The following is a 12857-nucleotide window of genomic DNA, read 5'->3' as shown; positions in this document are numbered from 1 at the left end:
CATTAGAAGCAACAACAAAAAATACCCATAATACAAAGATGTCAGAAAATACAAAACTGCATTTTATTGTGCAGATCTACAAAACTATAATTTAACAGTCTCATATAAATACCTACTGCATTCTATATACAACTACGCTTATTGGCTCATTTATTCAAACATAAATAGATATAAAAATATTTTGTGGGTTTTCTTTTTTTTTTTGTATAAAACATGGCAAGTTGCACGTAATGTGATTCATGTGGAAGTCTGAGATGTTACAAGTACAGCTAGACATCAGTTTCACACATCCAAACCCAGCACTGTTTTCATTTCACCACTGTTCGGCAACATTCTTCCAACACCAGGCATTCATCTGTCCAAGAGGGCTTTTAAGGGAGGAAGCTTGTCAGGGCCTTGTTTATCATTTTTTGTGCACTGTCCATGCCTCATGTCCTTGGTGCATAAGGGAAGAACCTGGCAGAAGAGAAACACATGGCTTTTTAAAAAAAAGTGAATGATTTTAGTGCTGGAGTAAGGCGCAAAGCTGACTGCCTTGTGTGCTGATGGACTGCTTCTGCCTGAACCAGAAATGGAGGACAAGGTTCTCCTGCATGGCTCCACCAATGGGACTCCAGAGATTAGAGCAGTACAGCCTCCACAAATGATCTTTAATCTTAGCCTCTCTGCACAGTGCTGCTTTCTCTACAATGTTGAGCTGTTGCTAAAAGTATTTTCCAGCAGTGGTTCTCCTGATCTTGTACTGAAAATTGTTTAAGGACCATACTGTAAATCAGACTAAACCATTTCCATTTTTGTTTCTCAAAACACTACTTCCACCACGATAGGCATCATAGACGGGTGGATACGGACGGAGTCAGATCTGGATGATCTCTGGAAAGTCACTTAACTTTTTCTGTGCCTCGGTTTCCCTACCTGAAAATGGAGTTAATGATATTCACCCTCCCTTTTCAAAATGCTTAGATATAAAAATGAATGGTAATAGGCAAGAACCAAGTAGCAGTGTAAGGCATGCACAAAAGGAAGTGCTATGATTTTCCATTGATAGTGAAATTTCCACAGTGGTTGAATTTTTGGACCTACCTCCCCACACCTCTCTCTGCCACACACACACAAATAGATGGGGTAATTTCTAGGTACTCCCTACCCTGGCTCGGGTACAGGGGCTGCTATTTTAATCTGAACCCTATTTCCTACAGATCTCTGAGTCACCTTCTGCTCTGCATTACAGGTGTGTACTATAAGTTTATGGTTTCAAGAGTTCTAAAACATTTATTGCCTGAATATAAAATGGTTCAAAGTATTAGGAATATGTGGCTACAGAAACACAGTTTCAGTTTGTTGTTTAACTCTACGTTAGGCCAAGCCATGGACACAGAGCCCTGTAAAGGAGCCAAAAGGCTTAGGCCACGTGGCTTACAGTTATTAGGCTATTTAATCAAGTTGTTCAGCCATGTTAAACTGTTTTTGGGCCATTTTAGTTTGAGCCCTGTTCCCTACAGACCCCTGAGTCTCTCTCTGCTCTGTATTACAGGTACCTGTACTATCAGGATCAGAAGAATCCTGTGCCTTCGAAGAATGAAGCCTGAGTTTGACTGTGTTACAGCAGCATTGTCATATTCTCAAACAAGATTAAACAGGAATCACAAAACACTAAGAGGCCAGTTTGACAACTATTAACAAGCCCAATGTTTAAAGTCTGGGTCCAGTGTGAAGCAGCCATGGATGTGTTTACGAGCACAGACCAGCCCCCGGAGAGGTATTTTGGGAAGACTCACCCAACATAGATCAGCTTTGTTTCTATCCATTTGGTGTTGTCGCTTCCAGCGGATGAACAAGATGCAGAAGCAGATGAACAAGAACCCCAAGGGAATCAAAGCAACCAATACGTAGATTGTTACAGCGTCGACTGTTGCTGATTGGCCTGTAGGGAAAATCAGCAAGCCTTTAACATGGGCTGCCACTATCTGTCAGACACTCCTTCACCATTCTCCAAGGGAAAGAAGGAAAAGGAAAGGCTACGGGTACAGGGGTCTGACAGAGAAGGGAGAGGGGCCACATGCAGCGGCATATACGAGGGGCACTTCCAAACAAAATTCCTTTCACTAGGGCCTCATGCACTGTTTATATACACAACAGTTTGTGCCCAAGGTTTTTATGGGGGCCATTTTATTTCTGTGGCCTGGTGTTAGGTGAGCGTCAGCACCAGTCACTCTTCTCTCTCTCCCATGTGTACCAGACCCACCTCCCCACTTCTCTCAGCTGCCCTAAAGATCCTTGTCCTCTCTCCATCCTGCACCAAGAGTTCCATCATTCTCTTCCAGCTTTTCTGGGGTCACCTCCCTTTCCTCTGCCCTTGGCTCCCCTCCTTTGAACTGTCTCTTTCTCTTCTCCCTCCTGTATCAGAGGACACAGCTTCCTTTTTCCTCTTCCCCACTCCAAGCTCACACTCACCCTGGACCTGCCCATCCTTGGACAGAGTCAGCGTCAGGTTTAGGAGCGGATGTTGGATCACACAGCCAGCTGGGTTCTCCCAGTGAATCCTGGAGGGGACGTGTGTGAAATTGCTGATAACAGTCACAGTCTGGTCTGAGTGATTGATGAGATATTGTCCTGGCTCCTGCTGAAGGCGATGGGACAGGTTCCAGCTGATCATTGGAGCTGGTTTCCCTGTTACTGAGCAGCTTATTTCCAGCACCTTCTCCTCACCACTGTCTGGACTGGACACAAGCTTGGCCTCCAGTCTGGGCTCCGATATTGCTGTTAAGCACAAGAAGGAAAACCCATTATTAACACTTGCAGCTCTCTCACTACGGTAGCTTAGTGAGCATGCTTCAGCAAAGAGGAACTTGGTGCCTATGTCTGCTGTTGACTGAAGAGAACAAGCACGGCATTCGGTTTTACTGCTCAGTGCTGTCTGTTGTCTCAACCTGACAGGGCCCAGCGTGTGATATGTGGACTTTCAAAACGTCAGACAACGATGCCAAAATGAGGTAGTCATGGAGGCACAGGATCTGCACTATGCCATAGCTTTTAAACAATCCCTTAGAGAAACCCCTTCAGTGCGCCAGACTTCCAGGGGGATCCCACTCTTCCTTAAGGGTATCCCACGCAGCCTCAATGGCTCCAAGGCTGAGGGTTGGTCCACACAAGGAAAGTTAGGTCAGTCCAACTCCATTGCTCCAGTGTGTGAAAAATTCACACCTCCGAGAGACATAGTTAAACTAACCTAAGCCCCAGTGTAGACAGCCTTTCAGAGCGGCGGATTTACTACAGGGAAGGAAAAACCCTTTCTGTCACTGTATTGTGTGTACACTACAGCTCTATAGCTGCATTGCTCCAGCTGTGCCACTGTCTCGTTTCTAGTGTAGACATAGCCTGAGCCTCTGGGCTCCAGCACGCCTGTTTCACACCGTGAGCTCTGCTTCACAAGTCCAATTGAGATGGTCTCTGAAGAGGAGTCTTTTTGTCCTCTTCTGGGATCAATGCACCTCAGCTAGTATTTGCAGTGATCTCAGGCAGTCTTTCCAAAACAGAGTGGGGTTTGTTAGCCAACTGGAACACAGCGTTACCAGGTCCTATAGTTAGTTAGTACAGAGATGCAAAGGCCAACACAGAGTTCAGACTGGCCAGTGTCAGGGCTCTAACCAGCCAAGCTGCTGTAGAAGCCATCTTGGCTCTGTCTCTCCCTCTCTGTCTGTCTATCTGTCTCATGGGTAAGAGCTTCTATCTATCCACATTTTTTCCTGGATCCTCCACTAACATGGGCCGGTTTCAGCCTGTCCTTAAATGACCACCCCAGACAGATAGGTGACCCAACACCTCATATCTTCTGCGCTGCCTCAAAAGCAGCTTTTTAAACTCTTTGTGCTCGGTACATAGCCATTTAAACCACAGAGGGAATCTGAAGCATGCATAGGAATAATAAAAATATTAGCAAAATTCCCACATTCATCATAGAAGAAAGCAGCCAAATCAGAGGCGGGGAGAGTAGAAACGTGGGTGTCACAGACCAAGTCCCAATAACATCATTATCAGATTTCAACAATAGTGCTAAAGAGTTGGTAAAAAGCAGCAGGTGGTGTCCTTGGGAAGTAAGAAATCAGATAGCTCTAAAATTAGTGATCAGCTCCATTCAGCCAGATTTCTATTTCTTTTCTGTTTAATTTTTTAAGGGGAATTACTGCTAGATGAAAGATTCTGGGGCTCTCAGCCCTGCAACTGAAGTTCTCTGTTTATACAGAAGTAGTGCAAGCTTCCCCACACAGACAACTTCCAATCAATGTATGATAACATATTTATGTGGTCATGTACCCGCAGCTGATCAGTGTATGTCACGAATGTGCACATTTTTTTCCCGTTTCTTTTACATGACATTTAGGGTGTGTTTACATGTAGAGATTATTAATTATTATTATTATTAAGGACAAGATTTACAAAAATGGGTTCCTGAAGTTAGGTGGCTAAATATGGATTTAGAAACCTAAGGGGCTTGGTTTTCACCAGTGCTGAGTGAGCATGCAGCAGCTTCCATTAACTTCAACAGGAGCTGATAGGTGCTCAGCACTGGTGAAAACCAATTCACTGATTCAGATTCCCCCATCCTGCCAAGGCTTATGCGGGCACGTAACTTCACCATGTGAATAGTTCCATGACATTCGGTGCGACCACTCATGTAAATGAGGCATCTGTGCAGGGTTAGAGCCTAAATATGGGATTAGAAGCCCAAATGTAGCCACCTATTTTTGAAAATCTTGACCAGAGTATTAGGTAATTGCAGCCGCAGCAGCTCTAATTTAATCTGAGTCAGAGCTAAGAGTTCTGCTGTGGGCAACTTTTATGCTGTGATGAACTATTCATTACCTCACTTCGAAGTGCGGTGCTTGTGAGTGAGGTGATCGATAACTTCATTGTCATCGTTAGCAACTGTACCAATTTTTAAACAAACATTTTTATTTTTGGAAATTCCCAGGTTTATGAGTGTTTTATAAACCATTGCTTCCTCTTGCACTGGTAAATGACGATATTATTCTTAAAAATTCATATTCATGGAACAGACAAGAAAGTAACTTAAAGGAAAGTGTGGGATCAGCCAAGTTTATATTGCCTCCTGCAGATACCCGTACCATTCAATATGAACCTGACATTCATGGATGAATTTTCCAAGCCATAGTGGTAGGAGGGCAAAACTAGGACATCATGTGGCAACCTTAATAATGGAGAGGCTACGGCCACTCCATACTCAGAGCTGGAGACAGAGACATTCTGGAGGGGAACACTAAGCTGATCCTATTTTTTATCTTATGTCTCTATCCCTACAATGAATTTCACGTACATTAGATTGTATGGCATGAGTAGTTTTTCCAAGTCATACTTAATTTGTTTACGGTGGTTGTGCTTGCTCATGAGACTTCACCATCAGCGTCTCACTTCCCCGCATCACTGATCAAGAGAGGGACTGTCACATTACCCAACTGATAGTGCTGATAAATTACAATAGCGTTTTTCTTAAAACTGCAGGGTCAGAGCCAATGGGGATTTCAGCTGGAACTTCTCAAAGACTCCCATGTAAGTCTGGAAATCGAAGGGCTCAGTCTCACAAAGAGCATTCTGTTTCGGTTCACAAATAACTCTTTGAACTTCTTCTTTTTTTCACAGGGTACATAAAAATAACAGCTTTTGACTACCTCCGCCCACTGCATCGGCTTCAAATACTGGATTGTGACATCCAGAAACAGTGAAGCAAAGCCTACACAGATCACATGGGCCAATGTTTCCTGCAAAGTTCCACTGGGAGGGCTTTAGTGGAGCATCAGCAAAGAATCATTTACAAGAATGTATAAGAATACATGGCACTTATATGGCACCTCCCATTTCAAATCATTTTACCAAGTCAGGTAGGCGTGACTGTCTTCAGCTCACAGAGCAGTCACTGAGGCACAGAGGTATCGGAGCTTGCCTAAAGTCACATACATCTACACAGCAGCAAAATAAGGTGGCAGCAAGTTTCACAGCCTCAGGCTGTGGACTCAGACTCGCACTACGGCGCTACAAATAGCTGCCTAGACATTACGGCTCAGGCTGGAGTTCGAGCTCTGGCGCCCCAGGAAGGGGTAGGGAAGTCTACACGGCCAGTTTTAGTGCCATAGCGCGAACTTGAGTCTGTAGAGCCAGGCTCGGAGACTCGCCGCCACGGGTACTTTTTTCCTGTGTAGACATACAAGTAAATGGCAGCATGGAATAGAACTATTGTCCCAAATCTCATTTCCTTCCAATTCTGACTAGACCGTCCTCTGCCTACCCATATTAGAACAAAGAGTGATCATTACAGAAGACCTATACAGCTGATCTCACCAATTCTCTGCCTAATTAGCTCTCCAATTCCAATATACAGAGGATGAAAAATGTTTCATTCATCTTTACTAACACTTAATAACTTTGGTTATATTTAATTTTTTTGTCTATTATTAAATAATAAAAAGGACACGCAGATATAAAGAATATGATCTACTCTAAGGGCTTGTCCCTGATCCCACTGAAGTCAGTGGAAGATTTACAACTGACTTCAAATGAGAGCAGGACTGGGTCTTATTTTAGGGTTTACAATTGTATCTAGTGGCTGTAGACAGGAATTGGGAGTGCCTCTGCCATTGACTCACTGCATGGCCTTTGGCAAGTAACTCAATTTCTTTGCGCCTCACTTTCTCCATCTATGAAATAGGGATAGTACTTATCCACCATGCTTTGAGATCTTCAGAGGACTGGTGCCAGCTATGTGTAAGCTATTTATAACATATCTAGATACACGGGAACAAATTCCTAAAGGATTCTGTAAACTGGCCAATCTTGATTCTCCCTAAACTAGCCACTAGTTAACAATTGTTTCTCTCCCTCAGATTTAATCTTCAGCAACTTCTATTTACTCTTCTTTAGTAATATTTTGTAGATCTTTAATTCTGAAAGAGATCATGTAATAAAAAACATGTTGGAGGGGATGCTTGGACGTTTTTTAAACTAAGGAAGTGTCTCCTACACACTACCATTTTCACAAGGTTTCTCCCTCCTGTTTTAGCAAGGCAGCTTTGAAATTCCCACCTGAAAACCCATACATTCCCCCGTATCTATGCTTCCTGGTATACACCACCTGATTTGACTTCACTTCCCTTAAACAGGTAGAAAGAAGTTACGGTGGCAACACGGGAAATAACGCATATATGAAATATAGAGGTCATAACTACCGGGTAATCACTTGAAGGTAAACTCTCTTGTAATCCCCACCAACCCCTCCAGGGCAAGTAAACTGACAATTTCAGTTCAAGCTGGGATCTCCATAAATTGATTTGCACCTTGCTGTGAGTGACTGAGGGTTTCAGAAAGCCTTTGGGGCCATTCTCATATCATGTCCCTAGAGAGTAGGAATACTCTCCCCCCCACACACACCTTTTTAAACATGTTAACCCCCAATTAATAGCAATGAGAATAAATACATAAATCAGGGCTTTAACTAGCTTTGAGACAGAGACAAATGAATTATGCAAAATGAGGTGCCTGTGCTGGGGGAAACGATTTGTAATCTATTTGGACAGAGTGCGCAAAATATTTTTTGAGGATAGCACTGGATATGAAACAAGGGGAAAAGATCTTAGGATATGATCTGGAATCCATCCAAATGCTAAATCTTATTTTATATATTTCAGAAAAGGTACGTTTGCCTTATGTATTAAACAGTGATAAGATTCTTGTGTGTATGGTCCATCAATAACTAACATCCCTGATAAGGAGATGTCTTACAGTCCTATTTGAGCACCTAGAAAGTTTAAACATTTAAAACAAACCACTCCCTGGCCTGTTCCTGTCTGGAATTATTAAGTGTTCTTGTAAACTGCCTGGACAATAGCCAGTATTTGCCAGCCCTAGATCAGTGGCCCTATGAACATAACTAGAGTCTTTTCCAACATCCTTTTTAATACAGTCACCTGCTGGTTTAGCCTCAAACCCCTCTTCCTTCACAGGGTGGGCAAGTGAGTGATGTAGAACAATATTTACTCTGTGAGGGTGACGTTCCACCAACCAGGATAACACAATCCCTACTGCTATTTTTTTAATTAGTTGTTATCTCACCCTACAGGATCCCTAAGTACTTTATAAACGCTATTGGATACAAAAAGCTCCTCAGAAATGCAGCTCTTTCTGTAGCAGATGATGATAACCGTAAGGTTTACATACAGGAGTGTGAGGAGAGAAAGAATTTTGGCCACCGGTATCAGGACAAATCCCTGCTCTTATTAAGAACGCCTTGGAATCTTAACACCCACATAGATCAGTCAGGACCTGGGCTTTTACAGTTTCATCTGAAAGACCCACATGCAGTAAACTTTACAGAATTCAATCCATTCACTAGAGAACAAAGAGCCAAGTTAATGCAGCTGGGATCTGATTCAGCAGTTCCACGCATTATAATTCCATCATTAAAGCCATCATTTACATGGGAGCAGAATTTGCCTTTCCTGTACTTGGGTGCAACCTCTGGCCCTCAGACTGTGGGCTTGGCTACACTGGCACTTTACAGTGCTGCAACTTTCTCGCTATGGGGAGTGAAAAAACACCCCCCTGAGCACAGCAAGTTACAGCACTGTAAAGCACCAGTGTAAACAGTGCCCCAGCTAATCCCCTCGTGGAGGCGGAATACCTGCAGTGCTGGGAGAGCTCTCTCCCAGCACTGGCGAGCAACCACACCAGCACTTCAAAGCACTGTCGCGGGAGCGCTCCTGCAGCAGCACTTTGAAGTTTTGAGTGTAGCCACGGCCTGTCTCTCTCAGGGCCAGCTCCAGGCACCAGCTAAAGAAGCAGGTGCTTGTAGCGGACAATACAAAGGGGCGGCACTCTGCCCGCTATTGGGGCCGCATGTCCGGGTCTTCGGCGGGAATTCGTTGGCAAGTCCCTCAGTCCCTCTCTTCCGCTACGTGCCGAAGTGCCGCCGAAGAGGAAGAGAGGGAGTGAAGGACCCGCCGCCGAACTGCCGCCAAAGAGTGAAGCGGCGCGATTGCACTGCCCCAGGTTTTTTTTTTTTTTTGCCACTTGGGACACAAGAAAACTTGGAGCCGGCCCTGGTTTCTGTCACACATTTCCCAGAATGTATCCTCTGACTAAGTTCTCAGCACAAAAACCTTAGCTTTTAGTTAGTGTGGGGAAAAAGAAACATGGGATTCCAGTAAGAATGAGACATGTAATTATCCCCAAACTATAATTAGCATTTGGCACCCACATAATTAAGACATCTCTGGTCACTTCCTAATATAAAAGTTTCCTCAGTTACACAATAATAAAATTAAGATTTTAAAGGGATATCAACTCTCCTGGTTCACAAACCAACCACTAAGTGCTTGTGGGGAGATTTCTCCTAACCCAAACACATATTATGATGTAATTGTTGCATATATGGATTTTATACCTTCTTCTGAAGAATCTGCTACCAGCTACCATGGAAGGGCTATTAGTCTCATTCCATACGGCAAGACCCACCATCATCCATTTTAACCAGTATTGTTTAATTTATTTATAACAACCCTTCACCATTTATGTAAAAGTAGTAGTATCATGTTAAAAACAAAGACATCTCGCTTATATGAGACCAATCAACAACATTCAGCCAGTAGATTTTTGTTCAAAACCATCAGATACTGCTCAGAAACTCCAAACACTGATGTTTGTCAATTAGAGAAGTGAACAATGGTGAGGTTTCACTGTATACATTATGACCGAAACCACAGAAACAAATGCTCCCAAGAGCACGTGCATTAACAGAAAATAAATACTTTTCAAAAGGAGAAGTTTGCTAACAGGCAGATCAGAGCAACACAGAATATAGGGTTGAGTGCTCTGAAGAAAATCCCCCCTGGTTTTTCTTCCTTCAGTTTTCCAGAAGTGTTTTAGTAAAAAACAAAACAACAACAAACAAACAAACAAAAACACCTTTAAAAATCTGAATCTTTTGTTTTGACTTTCTAAACAAAACCTGGTTTTTCAGTTCAAAATGACTGTCAAAATTTCCTTTTGTTTTAGTAAAAGCAATCAAACACATTTTAAAATGGTCAATTTTTAAACAAAACATTTACATGTTGTCAAAACTAAACTTTTTGTTTGACCCCAAATGAACTGTTGTTTTTACTTTACAATTTGCCAAAAAAAATTTGGTTTGACCCGAACTGTTTTGGTTTTTGGTTTTTTTTTTTTTTAATTGCCAGTGAATTGAAACAATCCATTATTCACACAGTTCTGCTCACCACTGCTTCCCTCTCAGAGGTAAAAACCAATGAGGAAGGGAAAATTAGGTCACCTTCCCACTGAGAAAGAAAGAGCTTAACCAGCGCTGCCACTAAAGACAATCACAAACTAGGAAAGGGCTGGAGTTTCTGAAAGGTCAAAGCCCCGCTTTGTGATGATGAGGTCTTACCGTAAACCTTGAGGCACGTCCTGCCTGTGATGGATCCCATGGGAAACGTGTTGAAGATACATTTATAACAGCCTTCATCCTGCAGGGTGACTGCATGAACAGTAATGGCAGAGACTGTCAGCTCGCTCTGGGTGAAGTTCACACGGCTGCTATAGTTACCCAGGATTCTGTGGCCGTTAATCCTGCTGTAGGTTGCTATGTTGCCTTTGCCCTCTCCACTCTCCTTCTGCCAGGTGACTTGCAGCACTTCATGATCCATGACAAGCTGGCATTGGAAAGTAACATTTTCTCCGGTCTTGGACGATTGGACCTTCCTATGAACTACCTGCAGTGAGCCTGTGGGCAGACCAGACACATAATTTTGAGATTCCCTTTCATCCACTCATGGCACATTCTAAACAGAGATTCCATTATTTACCAAGGCAACACCCCTCTGCAACTTCTGAGTGAGAATTCTTAGCATGCTTTGCCTTCAGACCTTCCATAAAGAGATTCCCTGTGAATCACACTGGGACATTAAACTTCACCATGATGAATAAAGCAACTCTCCCAGCCCATTCAATCCTTGGCCTGTCTGCTAAAGTTTCCAGCAAGAAAGCCAGTTCAGATCAAAAGAACAAGGGCAATTATGTTATTTCTGATGAAGACATTTGTCTGCTCGATCTGTACTAAAGACTCACACAACACTTACTCTTAAGCTAATGAGCAGTTCCACTATACTAATGCTTTCTGGACCCTATGGACATCTGTCCAATTGGAAGGGAATTAACAAAGCCCTAGCCCCCGACCTTGCCCTTAACACACATTTTGTCATCCCCTACATACACATCTATCAGAGACCAGAAAGGTTAGGTCAAGTCAGACTGAAGTTTAGAGTGAATGCTTCAATTATAACTTATTTTCCAACCACAGTCCATGGACCACTAGCCACCTTCTAGCCTTTCTGACGGCTCATAGAATAAAATGTTCTGAGAATCAGTATTGGTGACTTATCAGCTAGAAGGGGACATGCCCATGAAAACCTGTCTCTCTAAGCCAGAGAATCATGGGAGTGAAGCTCTCCATGAAAAATTATTGTCCTCCTTCTCTTTAAATGAATAGAAGCAGGTTGAAATGCCATTAAGGCGACAAGTGAGAGATTTCCAGTCTTAATCTTTCACTCAACACCAATTTTCTCACACAGCCAAAGTTAACATTACTTGGTTGGTTTACATCAGCATGTGAAGAAAGATGCCAGCAACGACAGGCACCGCATTGAAAATAGTGTTTTATACATTAACTGCTGCTTCGGCATGAGAAACTACATATAGTGTTCTTGAAGAGGTAGAAGGTTGTCCCACAGTACGATGTGGCTATATTTCCTTCACACAGGGCGGCGTGGCAAGGATCAAGTAGCCTGTATGTCAGTCATTACAGACAACCCCATCCTGACCAGAAGGAATCCATTTACACTGCATAACCAAAAATCTCTGTCGTAACATAAGCTGAAAGCAAGTCACAGTTTAGGTGGCTGATTTGCTTTATTGTAGTTTTTAAATAAATATGTACACATGCCTCAAGCTAATGGATACACTCCTTTTATATCAAACTAAAGACACTATCCATAAATTAGAAACATGAATAATGCAGTGGCAGTAGAGGAAGCATTATCAAGCTCATTTCAGCTTCTATCAAGGTCACGTCACCAAGCACAATACAGCTGCGTCTGGCCAGAAGTGTTATATCATTGATGGTGTTAATCAGGGGGTGGTAAATGAGGAGCAAGGGCTTCTGCAAAGATCTTATAAGAGCTGTACATCACCAGGTTAGCAGGATGTTTGGTCAACAAAGTTTCACATACAATTTTAGCCAAAGAATAGAAAATTTACCTGCTGCCATCGCCCAGATCCAAGAGAAGAAAATGCATGTGAATATCATCTCAGCTGTGAGATCAACCAGATGAGCAGGCAACAGAAGGCATTCAGTTCTGAACTTCCCTTTTTATACACTACTCCCTTTAGGGACATCGTCATCTACTGTAAGTTATATAATTAGACTCTTCCCCTCCGTGATACCAACACATTTCCTTCTGCAGAGCAGTTATGAGAAATTCCCACTGAAACCTGGATAGATTGATGACTACTGCTGCTTTTTAATTCAGAAAAACAAGTATTGGCAGCTAATATGGATGATCTTTCATCTGCACTCATGGAAATTTAAAGGTAAATGCAATTGTGTATGTGTGTTCATCTGGCTACAAATAAAGGAGAACCAAAAGATGGGATATTGGGAAAGGGAAAGGTTAGATGTCACATGAGCAGATGCATGTTGTGGGATCTAATTTTCAATCTGCCAGTTGATAACAAGGAATATTATTCTGAAGGTCTCCAACACGGTCCCAACACTCCATAATTCTACATGAGTG

General features: G+C 42.7%; 1 protein-coding gene across 1 annotated transcript; it reads right to left on the bottom strand.

Annotated features, from left to right (window-relative positions):
- Window positions 1-351: 351 nt before the first annotated feature.
- Window positions 352-12387, bottom strand: CD200 (CD200 molecule). The gene is made up of 5 exons (XM_065399620.1): window positions 12322-12387; window positions 10454-10789; window positions 2455-2760; window positions 1779-1924; window positions 352-456 (listed from the first exon to the last, which is right to left on the bottom strand). Exons 1-5 carry the CDS (start codon window positions 12368-12370, stop codon window positions 352-354), a joined length of 942 nt encoding a protein of 313 aa, XP_065255692.1. The 5' UTR covers window positions 12371-12387.
- Between the last annotated feature and the right edge of the window lie 470 nt (window positions 12388-12857).

The sequence above is a fragment of the Emys orbicularis genome, chromosome 1 (genome assembly GCF_028017835.1).
Source record: "Emys orbicularis isolate rEmyOrb1 chromosome 1, rEmyOrb1.hap1, whole genome shotgun sequence".
NCBI lineage: Eukaryota > Metazoa > Chordata > Testudines > Emydidae > Emys > Emys orbicularis.
The sequence above is the reverse complement of the archived record's forward strand: the minus strand, read 5'-3'. Positions and strand labels throughout refer to the sequence as shown.

Excerpts from the sequence above, each read along its gene's own strand:
- CD200 (XM_065399620.1), bottom strand. The coding sequence starts at position 12,370 with ATGATATTCACATGCATTTTCTTCTCTTGGATCTGGGCGATGGCAGCA. Across the intron at positions 10,790-12,321 it reads GATCTGGGCGATGGCAGCAG|GCTCACTGCAGGTAGTTCAT; the intron begins GTAAATTTTCTA and ends GTCTGCCCACAG. Across the intron at positions 457-1,778 it reads ACAAAGCTGATCTATGTTGG|GTTCTTCCCTTATGCACCAA; the intron begins GTGAGTCTTCCC and ends CTCTTCTGCCAG.